At 32.0% G+C, this 21,579-nt stretch overlaps 1 protein-coding gene across 2 annotated transcripts in view; it reads left to right on the top strand.

Moving 5' to 3' along the window:
* Nipbl (NIPBL cohesin loading factor) overlaps window positions 1–21,579 on the top strand; it is a 101,516-nt gene that overhangs the window by 70,768 nt on the left and 9,169 nt on the right. For both annotated transcript variants that reach the window (XM_015496355.2, XM_048802888.1), the window contains exons 32-41: window positions 5,885–5,993; window positions 7,243–7,379; window positions 10,688–10,828; window positions 11,030–11,123; window positions 11,646–11,800; window positions 12,419–12,509; window positions 14,707–14,880; window positions 15,256–15,446; window positions 18,183–18,290; window positions 19,203–19,403. In XM_015496355.2, the coding sequence (XP_015351841.1) occupies window positions 5,885–5,993; window positions 7,243–7,379; window positions 10,688–10,828; window positions 11,030–11,123; window positions 11,646–11,800; window positions 12,419–12,509; window positions 14,707–14,880; window positions 15,256–15,446; window positions 18,183–18,290; window positions 19,203–19,403 (1,401 nt within the window). The remainder of the gene's footprint in view (window positions 1–5,884; window positions 5,994–7,242; window positions 7,380–10,687; window positions 10,829–11,029; window positions 11,124–11,645; window positions 11,801–12,418; window positions 12,510–14,706; window positions 14,881–15,255; window positions 15,447–18,182; window positions 18,291–19,202; window positions 19,404–21,579) is intronic.

The following is a 21,579-nucleotide window of genomic DNA, read 5'->3' as shown; positions in this document are numbered from 1 at the left end:
TTTGTTTTTGGGTTGTGTTCATTTCTTGTAGATCAGTGGTTTCCCATTTATGGAATTAACTTCTTAGGGAACCTTGAAGTACTACACTAAATAGCTTGAAATTCATATATGTACCAAGTTCTGCCCATTGACTAAGTATTTATGTTAAAATATCACATTTAAAAGATCTGTGGAGTAGACAAAGGGAAATAAAGAGAAGGGAGGAGGAATGGAATTAGGAAACACAGTGAAATGAATCTGACCTAACATTCCTATGAACAAATATGAATATACCCCAGTAATTATAGGGCTGGGGTTGTGGCTCAGCGGTGGAGCGCTTGCCTAGCATGTGTGAGGCCCTGGGTTCTATCCTTAGCACCAAATAAAAATAAATAAATAAAGTAAAGATATTGTGTATCCAACTATAACTAAAAAATAAATTTAAAAAATAATTGTAAGTAAATAGCAGAAAGATCAGTAGAGGAAAGGGAGAAGAAGTATTGGGGACTAAATTAGAGCAAATTATATTTCATACTTTTGAAATACTTTTATATATTATATTTAAATACTTTTATATATTATATTTATATAATTATATTTCATACTTTTGAAATACTTTTATTTTCTTTTTTTTTTTAGTTATACCTGACAATAGATTTCATTTGACATTATTAAATCTATTGTCATGTATAACTAAAAAAAAATCAAGAAAATAAAATATCACTTTTAAATATATGGAGCTAGCTGGGCCCAGTGGTGCACACCTGTAATCCCTAGGGAGACAAAGACAGAAGTATTATGAATTCAGAGGCAGCCTCGGCAACTTGGTGAGACCCTCTCTCAAAATAAAACATAAAAAGGGCTGGAGATGAGGCTCAGTGGTTAAGGGTCTCTGAGTTCAATCCTCAGTATTAAAAAAAAGTATGAAGGTATCATTTCCTTTAAAACCTTAAATGAAAAAAACTAAAAATTTTAAATGAATGAAGTCATATTTGAGTTTTGTGCCATAGTTAAGTAATACATGAAAGAATAACTTATGATAAAGGTTCCCAATTTTTTTTATATTTTTAGTTGTAGATAAACACAATAGCTTTATTTTATTTATTTATTTTTATGTGGTGCTGAGGATTGAACCCAGTGCCTCATACATGTGAGGCAAGCACTCTACCACTGAGCCACAACCCCAGCCCTCACATATTTTTATTTCTAAAAAAAAAAAAAAATTAGTTTAACCATTACCATATGTTTAGTACTTTCCTAAGAAGCTCTACATTTACAGCCTTCAAAAGGTACTATCATAGCCCTGTGATAGGTACACTAAAACTGAATTGATTTTACAGTGCTATTTATTTTAATTAGCTTATAATCCAAAACTGGTCAATTTTTAGTGTATGAAGAAAATTCACACAATGAAAAAAAATAAGGATGGTCCCATGTTTTCTCTCTTTCTGGGTAATATGATCCATAGTATGGTCTTCTTGAAGTTTACAGTTAAACACTACCTCTGTCGACAGTAAATGAATAAACTAACTGTGATGATTCTATACAATGTAATAGTACTCTGCATCAGAAAGAAACCAGAATATTAATACATACATCATAAATGACCAATGAAACATTATGCAGAATGAAATTAGACTTACTGAGGTGTGTATGTCATTATTCCATTTATATAAAATTATATAACAGACCAAACTATTTGTACTAGAAAAATTCAGAGGAATGGTTGAAGAGAGTTGGAGATTGGGAAAGAACATGAGGGAGCTTTCAGGGATTATAGTAATGCTGTATGTCAGTGTTACTAATTGGTGCATCAGTATTACCTGAGGAATTCTTAGAAGTGTAAATTCTCATGCCCTTCCCCAGACTTAATGAATCAGTAACTCTGAGGATAGGGCCCATCATTCTATACATCAATAATCTCTCCGAATGATTCTGATGAAAGGTAAAAACTGAAATCTCTATTCTCTATCTTGGTGTAAGGGTTTGTGAGGTTATAATGGTGAATCTGACAAAAGTGAGCAAAGATATGCTGAAGATTTACCCATTTTATTACATATACATTTTATCTCGGAGGGAAAAGAGGGGCATATACTAGTAGTTTGCAAATTACTTTGAAATGCATCAAAAGTAAAATAGAAGGTACTGCAGATAAAGCTCAGTGATAGAGTATGTGTTTAATAAATTATTGGTGGTATAAAATCTAAAGGGTAAGTTGGGTGTATTTATGGTGAAAGAATTTTTTAACTTATTTGTATGCTCAAAATTTTCATAATAAAATATTACTGTGAAGTACCTAAGTCATTTGGTATGTTGGTACCTTTAAAACATTTTTAGCTAGGAAAAATACTGTATTAGAACATTTTATGTACCTTAATTAGTATATTGTGAGTGCACAGCTAGTATACATGCATGTGATTAAAAGAAATGATCATTTCCAAGGATATAAGAAAAAAATTAATAAAATTTAATACCTTTGAGTATAAATTATAATAAAATATGAATTCATTAATTTGACAGAGAATAAACTATAAAACCTAAAATAAAAATAATGCAAAATGAGGAACTGTTAAGAGATTTTATTAAAATCAAGAATACAAAATATTCATCATGTGGCTGTGGTTATAGTTCAGCAGTAGAGCTCTTGCCTCTCACATGTAAGGCACTGGGTATGATCCTTAGCACCACATAAAAAGTAAATAAAAGATATTTTTTTAAAAATATTCATCTTTAATGCCAAGATGATTATAAAATGTACGTGGAAATGTAAAGGGAAACAAAAACAACTAAGCTACTGTTAGAACTTATTTTTAAAGATAAAGTAAATGAAGATATAACAATAATAAATAGATCAATACTAAATATACCAGTAGAACAAGATAGCCTAGACCTACATTTGCTATTAAGATGTGGCAGTGCAGATTATGGAAGAAATGAGGTTGGAGCAATTGACTATTCATCAGAATTTTTTTTTTTTTTAAATCGATTCTACTTGAACTCAAAAATCAACTCCATATAGATTAAAAAAAAAAAAAACCTTTGAAATTTTTAAGCAGAAAATAATTGGTGAATACATTTTTTTTAACCTTTGTGTAGGGAATGATTTAAAGAAGTCACAAAAAAACTGAACCTTAAAAGATAGATAAGTTTCACTGTCTTAAAATGAAGAACATTTTTAAATCAAAAGACATCTTAAAGGGAGAAGACAAGTTACAGAGAAAATATACTCGACATACACATAACCACCAAAGAATGAATATTAACAATCTATGTAGAATTTCTTTGTTTACAAGCAACATAAGAGTCCTAGTAGGATAATAGGTAAAAGGCTTAAACTGTGTTTCATAGGAAAAATGGTATAAATGTCCTATAAGGTGTTCAACCTCATTAGTTTGAGAAATAGAAATTAAGATCACATTTTATGTCATTTAATTGGCAAAAATTGAGAAGTCAGATAATAACAAGTGATGAAAAGGAAGTGGATTAAATAGTTAACTTTAAAAACAAATTTTTTTTAGTTGTCCATTGACCTTTATTTTATGTATTTATATATGGTACTGAGGATCTAACCCAGTACCTCACACATGCTAGGCAAGCACACTACCACTGAGCCATAACCCCATCCTCAATAGTTAACTCTTAACACTGCTAATAATTAAGTAAATATTAAAAAGGTTGAGCATCTCTAATTTCAAAAAACAAAATCCAAAATGCTCCAAAACCTGAAACTTTCTGAGTGCCAAAATGATTCCATGAGTGAAGAATTAAATACCTGAACTCCTGTGACAGCTTGCAGTTAAAACTCAGATATAGGAAAATTACCTTCAGGCTAGGTATATAGGTTTATATGAAACATGAATTTCATATTTAGACTTAGGTCCCATCCACAAGATATCTCATAATGCTATTTGCAAATATTCCCAAATCCAAAACACTTGTAGTCTCTTGACAGTTTGAAATAAGGAAGACTCAACCTCTCACTTTGGAACAAGATTATTTCACAAAATTATCTCATGAAGTTGAATATTCATACATGCAATGACTCAGCAGTTCCACTTCAAGGAATATACACCAGAAAATCTTGTGTGTGTGTGCCAGAAGATATATATACCAGACAAATATAATTTTATGCCACTAAAATTGGAATTAACCTACATATATATAGAAGAATGAATAAATGAATTGTTATACAGCCGTGAAAATGAATAAAATCCAACTGCAGGCAATAACCTGGATTACGTTTAGTTGCTTAATGTGTGAAAAAGCAAGTCACAAAAGATTGATCAAATATGCTCCCTTTTCAAAAGTTGAAAATCAAAGAAAACTATAAATACTATATCAGCTTAGACTTAGACATGTCTTTAAGCCAGAACATTACAAAATTTCTTGAGCATGAAACCCAAGGATAAGAGTAAGTACATTGAAAGAGATAAATTATTGAAAATTTTTTATTGAGTTTGTAGAATATCAGTTACTTATAATTAGTAAATATAAGGGTGCATATAAGTCAGTGGTGATAGTGTCATGAATCAAAATTTACAGTTCATTTATGTGTGCCTAAAATATTGGAGATTAAAAAGAAAAAATAGGATGTGATTCTGCAATCTGTATTTGGGGTAAAATTGGGAGTTCATAACCAACTTGAATCTAATGTATGAAATATAATAATGTCAAGAGCTTTGTAATGTTTTGAACAACCAATAAAAAAAAATCAAAAAAAAAAAGGAAAAAAAAAATAGGAATGAGGAGACTGTTTTCTACTCCTTCTTAAAAAGACCAAGCTAAATGTAATTGATGTTGAAGGCTACTTCAGGGAATGAGTTACGGAGTGGGACAAGAGTTATGACAAGTGGGACAGTTCAGAGTTGAAACCTGATAAATTAAATCTGTCTGCTTTATTTGATTAATATTTTTAATTGAAAAAGGAGACAGTGCATATGTTACATTAGTCTAGTTGCTGTCAGTTCATTAATCCATGCATCTTGTAGGAAAAATTCAGGGCTGGAGATGTAGCTCAAGTGGTAGAGTGCTTGCCTAGCATGCATGAGGCCCTGAGTTCTATTCCCAGCACTACAAAAAAAAAAAAAAAACGGTTTAAACTTGTGCTGTTGCAAACTAGCTACATGCATTTTTGAAAACTTAAGTTAATTTGTAATTTTACTTAATTTTAGTTCCTCAATCCCACTAACCAGTGTTTAAAAGCCACTTATGACTTATGGCAAACATATTGGATAAGTTTCTTAACAGATATAGAACATTTGCATTATTGCATAAAGTTATAATCTGACATTACTGAAATTCTTAATAGAAATAAAATATAAATTTTGATTCCTTTAATATCTCCAGAATTGTATTAACTAATCATTATTAGCAAAACAGATATACCTTAATGATTTTTCCTTGGATCTATCATGAAAGATTGGATTAATGCCATTAACTTAGAAGTGATCTCTATTTTCATCTCATTATTCATAGTATTTTTAGCATTATTTATAAATGATTTAGTAGAAGATAATAGAAGAAATTGTTTTGTGTTTGCCAAATTTGAGATGTAATCACATACAGATACAGTTATTAATTCTGTAAAATAATTAAATTAATACCGAATGATATTCTTTGTTTGGGGTTGGAGTAACAGAGAGAAGGAAAATCATCTTTTTCTGTATATCTCATATTCTACTTTAGGTCCAACACACAGCATAATAAAATCGTTTGAAAGTATTTGTAAATTATTGGTTTATACTTTTAAACATGTCATATATTTTTGTTATTAATTTGACTTTCAATATTTGTTAATGACAAATTGAAAAGCATATTATTTACAGACACGTTTAATGTGTTTATTATTATTGCCTAATGAATAATTATACTGGGATTTTTTTTTTATATATATATACATATATAGTTGTTGAAGTCCGAAGAGGATTCCTCATATAAACCTGTGAAGAAAGCTTGTACTCAACTTGTTGATAACCTAGTTGAGCACATTCTTAAATATGAGGAATCTCTAGCTGGTAAGACATTTTATCTATTGGTCCTTAAGTTTGATATTATGTGATATTTTAAAATACGTTGGACACATTTCTCATCTTTACCTCTGATTCTGCTTGCCTAATAATTATCTACTTTACTTTTCAGTGAAGTTTCTTTTTATTGTATAAATATCTGTTTAATGATGCATTCTACATTATATTTTTAGAGATGACTAAAATTATCTAGCACAATATAGTGAAAACATAAGCCTCATCTCTTCTACATATCTTTCAGTCCAGGGTCTCAAATGTATTTAGATAATGGTACTTATCACAAAACTATTTGATATCTTTTAAATCACATAAAATTTTCTCTCAAATGAAATTATTTTACTATTTTGTATTATCTATCACACTATTTATTAGTTACAAATCTGAAATTTTCATCAGTTGTAAATAATTATAGAAAAATACGAAAGTCATAATTAATACCCATTAGCTGAAAGCATGTAAGATAAACGTTATTTTCCATCTCCTAAAGCACATTAAGGAGAAAGAACAATTAGCCTCAGTCATTCTTCATGCTGGGGACAGATAAGTGTCTTAACAGAGATACCATTTATGACACCTAAGGAAATTGTTGATATTAATATTTTTATAGCATTTTTTCTTTAAATTTTCACCATTTTCCATGTGTACCTCTTTTTCCCTTTTATCTCCTTGTTCTGTTTTTTATCCTAGATTTTAACGGTGATACTGATGTCCTGTTCTTTCTTGTTAAAATTTGCTAATTCCCTCAAAAAATTAGTTTCCTATAAACTAGTGTATCTCCTAATTAGTATCATTTTCTTCCCACCTGAAGAGCATTTTTTCAACATCACTTTTATTTTTTAACATTTTTCAGCTAGAGCAGCATCCCTTTTTTCCCCCAGTATCCCTTAAAAACAGTATCACCCTAGCTAAATTGTTTTTGTTCCTCTTTATACCACATTTATTCCCAAAAACCCATCCCTGAACTTCCCAACTTCCATTTTACTTTTTAAACTTTAGTCCTATCCTCTTAGTGTGAAACTTGCCTTTCATAGTGATGTCTCTTTGTCCTTTATCTTCAGTATATTTAATTTCTATAAAAGAAAAAAAAATGCAGAATAGTATCAGAAGAAATGCTAGTCTATTGTATTGAGACTATCCTGAATCTATTTAAGGGATAATATTGAATAATTGAAATAATATTCTGTATTATTTCCTCTGCTTTGTCATATTTTAGTGTTTTATTTCTCTGTTTTTTCAGACTCTGACAATAAAGGTGTGAATTCTGGAAGATTGGTAGCTTGCATAACCACTTTATTCTTATTCAGCAAAATACGACCACAACTCATGGTTAAACATGCCATGACTATGCAACCATACCTTACCACTAAGTGTAGTGTAAGTATAATGTTATTTTAATGTTCTTTCTTACGTTAAACTTCCAAGTATTTTAAATTTAGAATTCACATTTGTTACCACATTCTCACTGACAGATCAACTGTGTCATTTACTTAAATGTACATTCTAATATTTGTAGCAAGTATATTTTAAATAAAATTTAGGCTTCATTTCTCTGTAAGTTCCTCAAGACAAATCCTCAATAATTACTTAATACATGCAGCTATTATTAAAACCGCAAAGGTGAATGAACCAGAGTTCCTGTCTTTGAGAAACTTATTATCTTTTGGATTCTGACTTTGCTTTTCCTTTGTTTGTCATTTATAATATATTTATATTAATCATTTTTATGGCAGAAGTATATTGAATATAGAAGATCTAGTATCACACCAGAGATATTAGACTAATTAATATTAGATATTAATGTTGATACTTTAGATCAACATTAACGTATATGGTTTTCCAAAATAAAATCCAAAAATTAACATTGAAGTAAAGCAATTTAGCAAATAAATTGAGATTTTTAAAAACATATATATAAGACAGCATTGTGGATGTGTTATCTGTTACAAATGCTAAATTTTAAAATACTAAAATAAGTTCAACATACTATGTTTTCAGTATTTCTAAGGAGCTAATTGTAACTGTTTCTCTACTATATTTGTTTTTCTTTGCTGCTGTTTTAAATAATCTGAATTATAAGTGAATGTGAAAACCTCAGAATTTAAGAGTATTTTAAGGACTTAGGAGAGTAGCAGAGGATAAAAAATACATTAAAAAAAACATATATTACTTCTGAGATACCAGTTCTATCTTTATGTCTTGTATTAAGCCAGAAATAAATTAGTTAATATGTAATCTGACTAGTAATAGCTCATATTTATTAAACACAATTATTAGGCACTTCGAAGAATTTTGCATGCATTGTCTCATTTGCTTGTTAAAGTTGGCACTATTATTATCCTAGTTTTACAAACTAGGAGACTAAAGCTTTGACAATATAAATAACTTACCTAATGTCACATAGCTCCCCAGTCCCAATGTTAGAATTTAGTTCTATGTCTGTCTCCCTCTATCTAGAGTCTGGACTATAATGTAAATGTCCTTGCATGATTTTTAAGGTTTTTGGTTTGATTTTTGTGTGTGTGTGTGTTTTGTTTGTTTGGGGTACTAGGGATTGAAACCAGGGGCATTTTACCACTGAGCTTCATCCCCAGCCCTTTCTATATAATTATTTTGAGGACAGTACTCACTAAGTTGCTTAGGACCTTGCTAAGTTGCTGAGGCTGGTCTTGAACATGCCATCCTCCTGCCTCAGCCTCCCGAGCTGCTGGGATTACAGGTGTGCACCACTGGGCCCAGCTATAACACTGTTCATATATATTTAAGCACTTCTGCTTTTATTCCAATGGGACAGATTTTTAGGACTGGACTTGCTAGGCAGAGAATGTGATTTTTTTTTTTTAGTTTCTGACTTTTGAATAGATCTTACCATATTGCTGGGGGTATGTTTTACAACCTTTTTCGAAATCTATATGTAACCATTAGTGTCATTAATTTTGTATGCTTTACCAGTCTAACAGATGTAAAGGAATACTTCATTGTTGCTTCAGTTGTTTTCTCTGACCTCCAAGAAAGTTAAGCAGTTTTCATAATATTGAGCAGATGTTTTTTGGTAAATTCACTATTCATATCATTGGCTCATTTTACCTTTGAATTATGGGCCCTTTTTCAGATTTTGAAAGCTCTTTAAATATATAGCTGTTAAACCACCTTACATTATATTCATTTCAAATACATTTTTCTTATATTCTGCTGCTCTTTTATTTCATGATCTTCTTCATTATTTAAGGTTCTTTTCTAGATTTTTAAGATATTTCACTTACCTGGTTTTTCAGCCTGGTATTTAAACAAGTGTCAGAAAATGCTGCTACTGCTTTTATTTTCTTTTAAGTAAAATGTTAACAGTGGATCTCAAATAAATTTATCTTACCCAACAAAAACTCTTAACCTATCCCCTTTTGCTTTAAGGAGTTAGGAGTGAAAGATAAGGAAATGACAGAATTCCTGTGTTACTTAGAAAATAGTATTCTTTTTTTCCACCCCCCAATGTATTTATTTAGTCCTGTGGGAATCCTGAAGGATGAACGTAAGGTAGGAAAGTTTTTAACCAGTGATATAGTAAGCTCAAAAAGTCCAGATGAAGGTAGGTAATCAATTGCTAAAAACAAGGAATGGTAGCTTGGCTAGATTAAAAGCATACATTAAAAACCTCACTCCACAAAAAAAAAAAAAAGTAACTTTGGTCACCTTTAAGAGACTTTATCATAATCCTTTAGTACATTCTTCAATTTTTGTCTTAACGTTCCACCAGTTTTTAAAAACATGTTTGCTTTTTTTTTTTTTTTAAATCAAAGAAACATATAAATTTAAAATAAAGAAGACATGCCTAGTTTTAGGGTTGTACTTTTTTTTTTTTTTTGTACCAGGGATTGAACCTCAGGGGGCATTTGACCACTGAGTCACATCCCCAGCCCTATTTTGTATTTTATTTAGAGACAGGGTCTCACTGAGTTGCTTAGCACCTCACCCTTGCTGAGGCTGGCTTTAAACTCTCGATTCTCCTGTCTCAGCCTCCCAAGCTGCTAGGATTACAAGCGTGCACCACCACACCTAGATGGGGTTGTACATTTTTCATCACAAAGTTTAACACAGGATTTACCATTCTCAGCACTATTGACAGAGCAGGATTATTCATTGTTGTTAGAGATTCCAGTATTCTTTGCATCATACGATGTTTAGCAGCATCCCTGACCTCTGTTCACTAGATGACATCTGTGCTCCCATCATGACAAGCAAAAATATCTGTAGACATTGCTAGATACTCCTCAGTAGCGAGTGGAGAGCCATCTCATCCCCAGTTGAAAACTACTTGGTTATCGTACCCCAGTTTGAAAAATACTAATCTTAAAAATATACCAGTCTTTGTAAAATGTTCTGCTAATGCTTAAATAAGTTTTGTTTAGCATTAACTTGTCTTTCCTTTTAGGAAAAAAAATAACTTTAGCAATGTAATTAAGTGACCCCAGGTTCACATGGTAGGTTAGTGTTAGAGCTGGAATCCAGATTTTTTTCTTCTTGTTACTCTTCCTTCCATACTTTAAACAAAAACTCTTTTCTAGCTAGACCTTTTTATTTTTAACTGAAATTTTATATACATATGTCCCATAAATGCCTCCAAATACATAAATTTGTTTATAGTTTCATTTTAGATTTTGAATATTTATATATTAATTTTGTTCTTATAGACACAAAATGATTTCATGGTTATCTGCAATGTTGCAAAAATCCTAGAACTAGTTGTACCACTGATGGAGCATCCAAGTGAAACTTTCCTTGCCACTATTGAAGAAGATCTAATGAAGCTTATCATCAAATATGGCATGACTGTAAGATCCGGTTTACCACCTCTGTATTAATTGATATATAATTTGTAGATGATAACTTATAAAGTATTATTGTGTCAGATTAAGTTCCAATGTATTTTATTATATTTTTAAAGCAAATATATATAAAGGATAAAATTAATAGTACATTTTAACTTCATCTTTAACTTTTACCTAAACAGTAACACTTTATTTATCTTTTAGGTAGTGCAGCATTGTGTGAGCTGTCTTGGAGCTGTTGTTAATAAAGTAACACAAAATTTTAAATTTGTGTGGGCCTGTTTCAATAGATACTATGGTACGTTCAATGCCTGAGCTTTAAAATTATTGTACTAGGTTCTGAAGTGTGTCTAATTCATTTTTAATACAATTGATAAAGGGTAGCATCAAGAGAATCATAACCAGTGTGGTTTTCCTCCATGGTCCACAATCAGAATCCTCTGTGTGAACATGGTGTAGAGTCACACTGGTATCGTAATCATACATGTATATAGGGTAATAATGTCCATCTCATTCTACCGTCCTTCCCATCCCCCCACCCTCTCCCCTCTATTATCTTTTGTATTCCTTTAAAACTCCTCTATTATTCAGAAACTTGAATCCTTACAAATAAAGGCTGATAATTTTTCTGTCTACTATGTAAAGTAGAATTTAAGTATTTCTTCCTACATTAATTATTTTACCCTTTAAGAAATGCACCTGTATTTCTAGACATATTTAATTATTGGAACCTTTACTAAAAACTAATTGTAATTCTTTAGTAATTATTTGAACCTCATAGTTTAACTATAATGGGTTTATTATTACTTATCTTCAATAGGTGCCATTTCAAAATTAAAAAGTCAACACCAAGAAGACCCAAATAACACTTCACTTCTAACAAATAAGCCAGCACTTCTTAGATCCCTTTTTACTGTTGGAGCACTGTGTCGGCATTTTGATTTTGACCTAGAGGATTTTAAAGGCAACAGTAAGGTAAAAATCATAATATTATCATTGTGCTGTAAAATAGTCCTGTGTGGCCATCTGAGCTGAGAATGACTATAGTGACAATGGATGAAGGCAGCATTAGAGCAGTCAGGTTAATGAGAATTCTGAAAGCAGCAGTACTCAAAGCATGGTCCTCAGACTTGTTTCTGATCCATAAACTGTTTATTATTGGTCTATGACAAGTTTTGAAGTTTCCACCATCATCTATATCAGCTCTTTAATAGTCACACTATTTAGATCAGTACTTTCCCCCACCCCTCCATTTTCTCAATGAATGGAGCAGTGCATTGATTTACATCCCAACACAAGCCCTTTGTCACAATCTGATACTTTGAATGTGACTATTCTATAATAAATGGAATTGGGTTTTATTTGTTTTGCGGTGTTGGCAGTTGAACCCAGGGCCTTTGTGCAAGTAGGCAAGCACTCTACCATTGTCCTCAACCCAGTTTATTTATTTTAAAATTCACGAGTGGAAATGCTCATTGTTTTAAATTTCACATGTGGAAATGCTCATTGTTTCTAGGCCTTTTTTTTTTGGATAACTAAAAATTGATCTAAATTACTCCTTTTGAATACTTTAATGTGATTTCCCCCCCTTAGGTTAACATAAAGGACAAAGTACTTGAACTGTTAATGTATTTTACAAAACATTCAGATGAAGAAGTACAAACAAAAGCCATCATTGGTCTAGGTAAGTTCAGACTAAATTTATTTATAGCTTTTAGCTCTTTTAAAAGTGGAGTAAACTTTTAAATATTGTGAATCTAAATTGTTAGTTTATTTAAATATATTTCTACTGGCAATGTTGGTATGTAGAAGGAAGGACTGGGGTTTAAAACACCTGGATTTCATTCATGCCTCAGCCAGTGACTTTGAGTGACCTTGAGAAAGCCACTTAATTTCTCAGTTCACCAGTCTCTTCATTAGTATAATAGAGGTAACTTACTATCTCCCATCCATACTTCCTAGGATGTCTTAGAATATTCAGCCAGGTTCAGTGGCGTACACCTGTAATCCCTGCAACTCAGGAGGCTGAGGCAGGAGGATCTCAAGTTCAAGGCCACCCTTGGCAACTAGGAGAACTTTTTTCAAAATACAAAATAAAGATGGCTGGATGTGGCTCAGTGGTAGACTGCCCCTGGGTGCAATGCCCAGTACAAAGGAAAAATAAAAAACATTCATTATAGCACTTTTGATAAAGAAAGATAGCATATTTGCATACCTTTTGTTATTTTTCATTGCAAACTTTTGTCATTACACATAACTACCACTAAAGGTTAAAACACTGGGCAGTATACACAGCCTTATATAGAAACACATGGTAACCAACCCAAGAGGAACAATTTGTGTACATACTTTTTTCATGTCATTTTTTCAGGAGCATTGGTATAATAAAAATGTGTTCTGCCAACAGGTCTATATGGCTTATCTGGAAAGAAATTAGAATATAAGAAATAAGAGAATAGTACTAAATCACCTAAATTGAATAATCTTTAAAAATATGAAGTGTAAAACTTTCTTGCCTTAATTAAACATGTAATAAATTTTCTTTCTCTATAATGTAAAATACAAGTACAAGAAGAGCAGTTTGTCCAGTTTTGGGGTTTTGTTTTTACTGTTTTATGCAAATTGATATAAAGCTACCCAGTAAGTTTTAAAAATTATTTTTATTTATTTGGAAATGATATTTTGGTAGCATTGTCAAGGTTTATAATTTAACTCATATGCATGGGTAGTCATTTGAATTAGTCTTTTGACAAAAGTTAATAATAGAAAGATTCTGAGTTACCTACACCTCTTTAAATTTTGTTCATAATATCTGTAAACAAACTTAAATCTTATTACCTTATAATTCTTCTATTCCTTTCAGAAAATTATTTATAGCAAGTATAGTGAAAATCCAAACATCATTTACTAGGAAGTTAAATTGATGTAATATTGCTTTTGAGCCAGTGTATATCATTAAATATTCAGTCTGAATATAGGTTACATGGAATGGCAAAAACCATTGTTACAGCTAATTCAGAGAACAAATAAAATTTTAACTTAAAGAAGCAATACTATCCAAAAAATCGAACCTCTAGGCAAATTAATAAGACATCTTTCTTACCTGGGCCATAGTTATCCTGTGTCTGATCACTCCATGCTTTGAGTTCAGTTGGGTTTTTGGCATCAATTCCTGGTGTCTTCAAGGATCATCTTTTTTTTTTCCTCAAATATTTATGTATAAACATTGATAATATTCTTTTGCTGTTTATTAGTGGTTATAGAATTCAGCATTGTGGCCTCGTGTTAATTCCATATGAGAAAGAAATGGAAGGTATTTTTAACTCTAGTTAAATTCAGAAGTTTTTCTGTTTCATAAAATGGATCTATTTCAATATATTTTTAAAATAATTTCAATATGGTGCCTTCTGCTAGGGATCTGAAAAATGTTTGCAGACATTACTTCTTAAATCCTGAAAACATCCCTTTGAGGTAGGCGGGTGGTAAATATTATTGTCCCCATTTTACAGATGGAGAATTGAGGCACAGAGAGATTGTATGACTCACCCAGGGTCACAATACAAGTCAGTGGTGGAGCCAGGAATAGAACCCAAGACTCCTGACTCCTAATCCACTCCCCTAGCCACTAGGCCCTGCTCCCTCCTCAAGGTTTCCTCTTGTGTGAAATTCTCCTTTGAAATGCAATTTCTTGTTTTTAATTCATGGGGAAAGAAGTACCTGCTCTAATACTGCTCTAGGTAAGGCCACCAGCATATTCTTCCAGTCATTCATTCTAAGTTTTCAATATTTGAAATAAGGAGCTTTTTATATAATTTAACATTTTCAGTAAATGTCACGTTTAATAGGAACATATGAAGAGTTTTTCCCCCCCTCTTTCTTAGGATTTGCCTTTATTCAACATCCAAGTCTAATGTTTGAGCAAGAAGTGAAGAATCTATATAATAATATTTTATCTGATAAGAACTCCTCAGTAAACTTAAAAATACAAGTGTTAAAAAACCTCCAGACCTACCTACAAGAAGAAGATACACGTATGCAGCAAGCAGATAGAGACTGTAAGTGAAAATATATTCTTAAATTTCACAGTACAGTTACAGTTACAATATTCTGTAACTCATTTTCTTTAATCCAGATATCTAAATTTCCTTATATATTAGATGAAGGAATTTAATTAAGTAGGAGTCCTTGAGCTGAATTCGTATCTAGACTTTGGGATATTTTTAAAATCCCTAAAATAGTTGTAACGTTTGGATATATACAAACCTTAATATCTTGAAGCAAGAGAAGGAATTACAGTTCTCAGTGGGGTCTCGAAGGAGCCTCTGACACAAGGAAAAAGAACATTTTGAGGTTTGAGTTGTAGCCTTAGTTTATAGCTAGTAAAGTTAGTATGCTCTTACTCTGTGTTTTCCATTTGCTTCCTTTTTTAGGGAAGAAAGTTGCAAAACAGGAAGACTTAAAAGAAATGGGTGATGTTTCCTCAGGGATGAGTAGTTCCATCATGCAACTTTACCTCAAACAGGTGCTTGAGGCGTTTTTTCACACCCAGTCAAGTGTACGCCACTTTGCCCTAAATGTCATTGCTTTGACTCTAAACCAAGGTCTTATTCATCCAGTTCAGGTAAGCAAGTTTCAAAGTAGTAGCACTACTAAAGAGCCACTTTGTCATTTGATGACATTGTGATTAGAGAATTAAGTAGTTCTTGATTCCTCTTAATCTTTAATTTCTTTTTCTAAACTCTTCTTTTGTTTTTCTTAAGAGTTAGAGTCTTGCTATATTACCCAGGCTCTCCTCACATTCTTGGATTCAAGTGCTCCTTCTGCCTCAGCCTCCTGAGTTGGTCTAAACTTTTAAAAGTCTCTAAGTTTTGGACAGTCTCTTAGGTTGTCATTACTGCAATCTCTATTAAACTTTACTTCCAATTTCTATTGATAGAACATGGACTCAAATCTTTTTTTAAGTAGGAATGACAAAATTATTTTAATCCATATTTTACCCTTAGCCCCATTAATCAACAATATGATAATAATACTCAAGAGAATTAACCGGGTTTAAGAGTATATGTTCTGGGGCTGGGGTTGTAGCTCAGTGGTAGAGCACTTGCCTAGCATGTGTGATGCATTGGATTTGATCCTTAGCATCACATAAAAATAAATGAATAAAAGTATTGTATCCGTCTACAACTACCAATATTATTTTAAAAAGATTGTATGTTCCATAGAATAGAATTTTAACCATAAGAAAGTAAATTTTATAATCTGAGCTTAGTTTGCCTTTTTAATTTGGATGTAATATGACCTATCCAACATGTTAAAGCACTGGTGTGAGGATGAAATGATTTGATAAAGGGCTGGGGTGTAGCTCAGTGGTAGAGTGCTTTCCTAGCATGCACAAGACCCTGAGTTCAATCTCCAGCACCACCAAAGAGAGAGAGAGGAGAGACAGCAGGACGATGTAATAAACCTATTAATATTGGTGAGGATTGACAGCCAAAACTAAGGCAATATCTTGTGCTCAGGAGAATGCCATAGACTACAAAAGTAATCTTATCAAATTGTCTACTCTGTGCCCTTTAAAATTTTTTATTATTTCCTTGCTTTTTTTGGATTTTGGTTTTTTGTTTTTTCATGGGGCTTTATCTAAAATATGCTATATTTAAATATAACTGAGCTCAGTCAGTGATGGAGCGCTGGCCGAGCATGCCTGGGGCACTGGGTTCGAGCCTAGCATACATAAAAATAAACAAAATAAAGGTATTGTGTCCATCTACAACTAAAAATATATATATATTTTAAATAAATATAATGTGCTCTTCCCTGTGGTCTGAAACAAAATACATTGAGAAATATTTAATCAGTTCTTCATGCCTCACAGCTGTCATCAACAAGATCACTTATCACAGTGTACAGCAATATGTTAAGAATTTCGCCTTTTGCAAACTTAAGTTCTTTTTATTATTATATAGATTGCAAATCCCTTATCTGAAATATTTGGAACCATAAGTGTTGTATTTTATAATTTTTCATAGTTTGAAATATTTGCTTAGCTTTTACCAGCTAGACATTCCTAATTGAAAATATGAAATGTTCCAAAATCCAAAATTTTCTGCTGGGCAAAGATTTCAGATTTTCAAATTATAGATTTTCAACAAGTATCTGCTTATTTAAACCTTTTATTTCATTTGTTTTGTTTGTTTTGTGGTACTGGGTATTAAGCCCAGGGACATTCTGCCACTGAGCTAAACCCACAGCCCTTTTTATTTTTTGAGATAGGGTCTCACTCACTGTGTTGCCGAGGCTAGCTTTGAATTTGTGATCCTCCTGAGTCACTGGTATTATAGATATGTGCCGCCATGCCTGGCTTGCTTTTCAGAACTGATTAAAATTTTCACAAAAAGAAATTACAAGAGTGGTACAATAAATTGCTTTATGCTTTTCACCTGTATTCACCGTATGTAACGTTTTGCCACATTTATTTTTATCTGTTTTCTTACATCTGCTTTTTTCTGAATCATTTGATAGTAAATTTCAGATGTGATTCTTTACATGTCAGCATGTATCTTTAAGAACAAGGATATTGTCTATATACAATCATCAAGTTTAGGAAATTTAAAAGTTGATCTAATAAATGGGTCCGTTTTCAAATTTTTCCTAGCTAAGCCAATTATGTTCTTTAGAGACATTCTCATTTCTGGTCTGAGATTTAACCCATGATCACCCATTTCATTTGTTGTGGTATCTGTATCTTAAAGTAGTTTTATGTATTTTTCTGACCTTCTCAATGCTGTCTGATTCAAATTCATTTAACATAGAAATGGTGTGTCTTAGGATTTAGCCCAGCACTTGCTTAATATGCGTGAGGCCCTGGATTTCATCCCCAGCAACAGGAAAAAAAAGTAAAACAAATATGGCTTTACAAACTATCTGATTGTTTAGATCACATCTAAAATCAGCTTAGTGAAAAAATTATATTTTCCTAAGCTTTCACATATGGGAGGAAATTACTTTTGCCCTGTATTATTTTTACATAGCAATTTTAGTTAAGCTTCAAGAATTATTGAATTACACATTTGTAGTGTATTTTATGTGATAATCTTAAGTGAATAATCTTAGTGTGGGAGTACTCTAAAGAATCTTAAATTTACTTTGAAATTATTTAAATTTCACATCAATATTTTGCTAATGCTTTCTTATTTAAAATCAAAATTTATCATTTTAAAAAGAACATTAAAACACAGCATTTGTAGGCAAGCCTATAAAGCTAAATTTATATGTCCCAGATATACAAATTTTGACATATGTTGAGGTACGTATATTTTTTTTTTACTGTAATATCTTATAAATATTTTTTTTCCAGTGTGTTCCATATTTAATTGCTATGGGCACAGACCCAGAACCTGCTATGCGGAACAAGGCTGATCAGCAGCTTGTGGAAATAGACAAAAAATATGCTGGATTCATTCATGTATGTATTTTTTTCCTCTTTTCACATTTTTTGTTGGTGCATTATAATTGTATATAATGATGATAATAATGGGATTTGTAGTTATATGTTGCACATGCACGCAATTTAACAGTACGGTTTAGCCAGTTTCACCCCCAGTACTTCCCCACTCACTTCCCACATTGTACCACCTGGTCCCTTTCCTCTGCTAATCTCCCTTTGATTTTCATGAGTTCCTGTCAACCCTCCAACTTTCTTTTCATTTTTCCTTTGTAGCTTCCACATATGAGAGAAAACATATGACCCTTGCTTGACCTTCTGAGTTTGGCTTATTTTGCTTAACATAATGGTCTCTAGTTCTATCCATTTTTTCTGCAAATGATGTGATTTCACTTTTTTTATGGCTGAATAAAACTTACATTGTGTATGTATGCCACCTTTTCTTTACTCGTTCTTCTGTTGATGAATGCCAAGACTGGTTCCATAGTTTGACAATGGTGCACATATATATATTTTTAATAGAATAACATGTATTTAAACATCTTTCTTTAACAAACAGGTCATTTATTTTAGAATAATATGTTTTGCTTAGTACTTATCTTTTAAACATGCAATTAAGTATCCCCAAGCTGTTTATTCTAGTTTAAAATTAACTTAAGATAGGTCCAGTAAGTACACTGGCTGAAAATTAGGAAGCGTTAGTTCTAGAGCCTACTCTGTGACTATGGCAGCAAAGACTTCCAGTCCTCAGTTTTTTCTTATAAAGTAAGAGGAGATGTCTAGAGTTCCTTCCAGCCTTTCATTCTGCAAATTGTATTATTTTAAATGAGAAAAACAAATTTCAAAGTTAATCTCAAAATGTTATGCTGAAAGTATACTTTCAATTTAATTCTTTTAATTACCTTACCAAAATTAGACTTTTATTGATTTCAGATGAAAGCAGTGGCTGGTATGAAGATGTCTTACCAGGTACAACAGGCAATCAACACGTGCCTAAAAGATCCTGTAAGGGGTTTCAGACAAGATGAGTCCTCTAGTGCTTTGTGTTCACACCTTTACTCCATGATCCGTGGAAATCGCCAACATAGACGAGCCTTTCTTATTTCTTTACTCAACCTCTTTGATGACACAGCAGTAAGTATAGAAACTTGTTATTTTAAAAATATAAATGTTTTAGAAATATTATGCCCCAAGTAGTCATCACTTTTAAAATCTTGCCATTTTAGCAAATTTAGTAACTATATTATGTGTTTTCTTACTCTGCTTTTATTTACATTTAATACAATCAAAACTGAAGGGGAGGGGTTGGGGTTGTGGCTCGAAGGTGGAGCGTTCGCCTAGCATGCATTAGGCACTGGGTTTGATCCTCAGCACCACATAAAAATAAAATAGACATTGTGTCCACCTATAACTAAAAAATAATTATTTTTTAAAAAACTGAAGGGGGAATTTTATATGAGAATAAATGTAATGAGGAGTAAAGTATAATTGTACCTCCATCCTGAGTATCATATTTATTCAGTACCTGCTGTTATATCAGTCATTGTATAAGAGATTATAGGATAAAATACAAAAGCATACTTTAATTAAAGAGTAATGGTATCTACTCACTTAGAGCTTACAGACCAGTCTCTGTATATAGCAGCTTTAAAAGAAAATCTTTTAAATCTTTAAATGTAAATCTTTTTTTTTTTTGACCACTTGTTAGCCTGACACAGATTTTTCACAATAAAATAAAATTATAATTGCCAGAGTAGAGATACTTTACTAGACCTTTTCCTTTTACAGTGCTACATGAAATTTTACTGAGTATGACCTAGCAAATAAATATTACAAACATCTGTTTCAGAATTGCCTGGGATATAATTTGTCATCACCACCATCATCATTATATCATCAGTATTCTGCTTTCACTATGTGTAGGACTCTTTGCTTATGATGTAGTGCTTTTGCCCTCAGAGGATTTTTACCTCCAGTTATGGGGATAGGACACAAAATAAAAAGAATAAATAGTGATTGAGGGCAGCATATTCTGAGTGCTTGGTGGTTTGTATTGAAGCTATTACTGCAGTCCTTCCTTGTCTCTCTATTGAGCTTAATTCCTGTGTGATTTCACTGCCTACTGTGTATTATCCACTGGACATTTCTGTTATCTCAGCATTTGAAACTGGAAATTCAGCTCTCATGATGCAGTATTTTCTTCAAAGCACCTCCAACAAAGGTTATCAGAGGAGGAGCATATCACTGAAAGCCTAAAGGGATTTGATGAGCCAAATCTACTCTATATACCAGAAGAGGAAGATGTTTTTACCCCCAGGCAGGGGTAATACAAATAAGAATATGTGGCAGATAATAAATAGATTGTCATTTGTTGGGGCAGGAAGGTCTCAATGAAACATACTATCTGAAGGATCCTATAGACATTGGAGGATTGTTGAAAATATTTAAATAAAATGATGAGAACAAGTGCCAAAGAGCATTTTTAAAACGTGATTTTTTCCATCATTGTGTTCACAATGAAGTTTATAAAGAATTGATTTGGGGCTGGGATTGTGGCTCAGCGGTAAAGCGCTTGCCTAGCATGGGCGGGACTCAGGTTCAATCCTCAGTACCACATAAAAATAAAAGCATTGTGTTGTGTCCATCTACACCTAAAAAATAAATATTAAAGAAAAAAGAATTGATTTATTTTAATGATAGTAAAGAAAGAAGAATGAGTAATAGGTAAGAAAAGGAAAAACATTGTGAGGAAGAAATAAATCAGATTATGTAAGAAGAATAGGCAAAAAATAACTGGAATGTATTTGTCCTGAGCACCAAAGAGAATAATGGGACTGTTGCTAATGCCAGTTTGAAAAGGAGTTGACTTGAGTAGGATATGTAAGGGAATAGTCGAAGAGTTAGGAAGAGAAAACTGAGGAACATTTCAGGAAATAAAGTATGGGTAATAGTGTCAGACGCTACTGAGAAGTCAAGGAGAATAGAAGTAAAAATAAAAATACATAGGTTGGGATGATTGGTGAACCTGGTAGACAGAAACAGTCAAAGAGTGAGATACAAAAGCATACTTTAATTAAAAGAGAAGTGGAGAAGGATGGAGAAAGCAGTCTAAACTTTTTTAAAACCTACAGTGTTCCATTATCCTATACAGAATTGAAAAATTGAGACTTAATGAGTTAAGAAGTTTAATTTTGAAAGGAAGGAGCAATATAAGACTTTTATGACAAAAGTTGGAGAATTTCAAGTTTCCTTTTTGCTTTTTTTAATTTATTTTTGAACTGTAAGTATGTAGAAGGAATTTGAATATTAT

This window comes from Marmota marmota, unplaced genomic scaffold, assembly GCF_001458135.2.
Source record: "Marmota marmota marmota unplaced genomic scaffold, marMar, whole genome shotgun sequence".
Taxonomy (NCBI): domain Eukaryota; kingdom Metazoa; phylum Chordata; class Mammalia; order Rodentia; family Sciuridae; genus Marmota; species Marmota marmota.
This window is presented reverse-complemented; position numbering and strand designations above follow the sequence as displayed.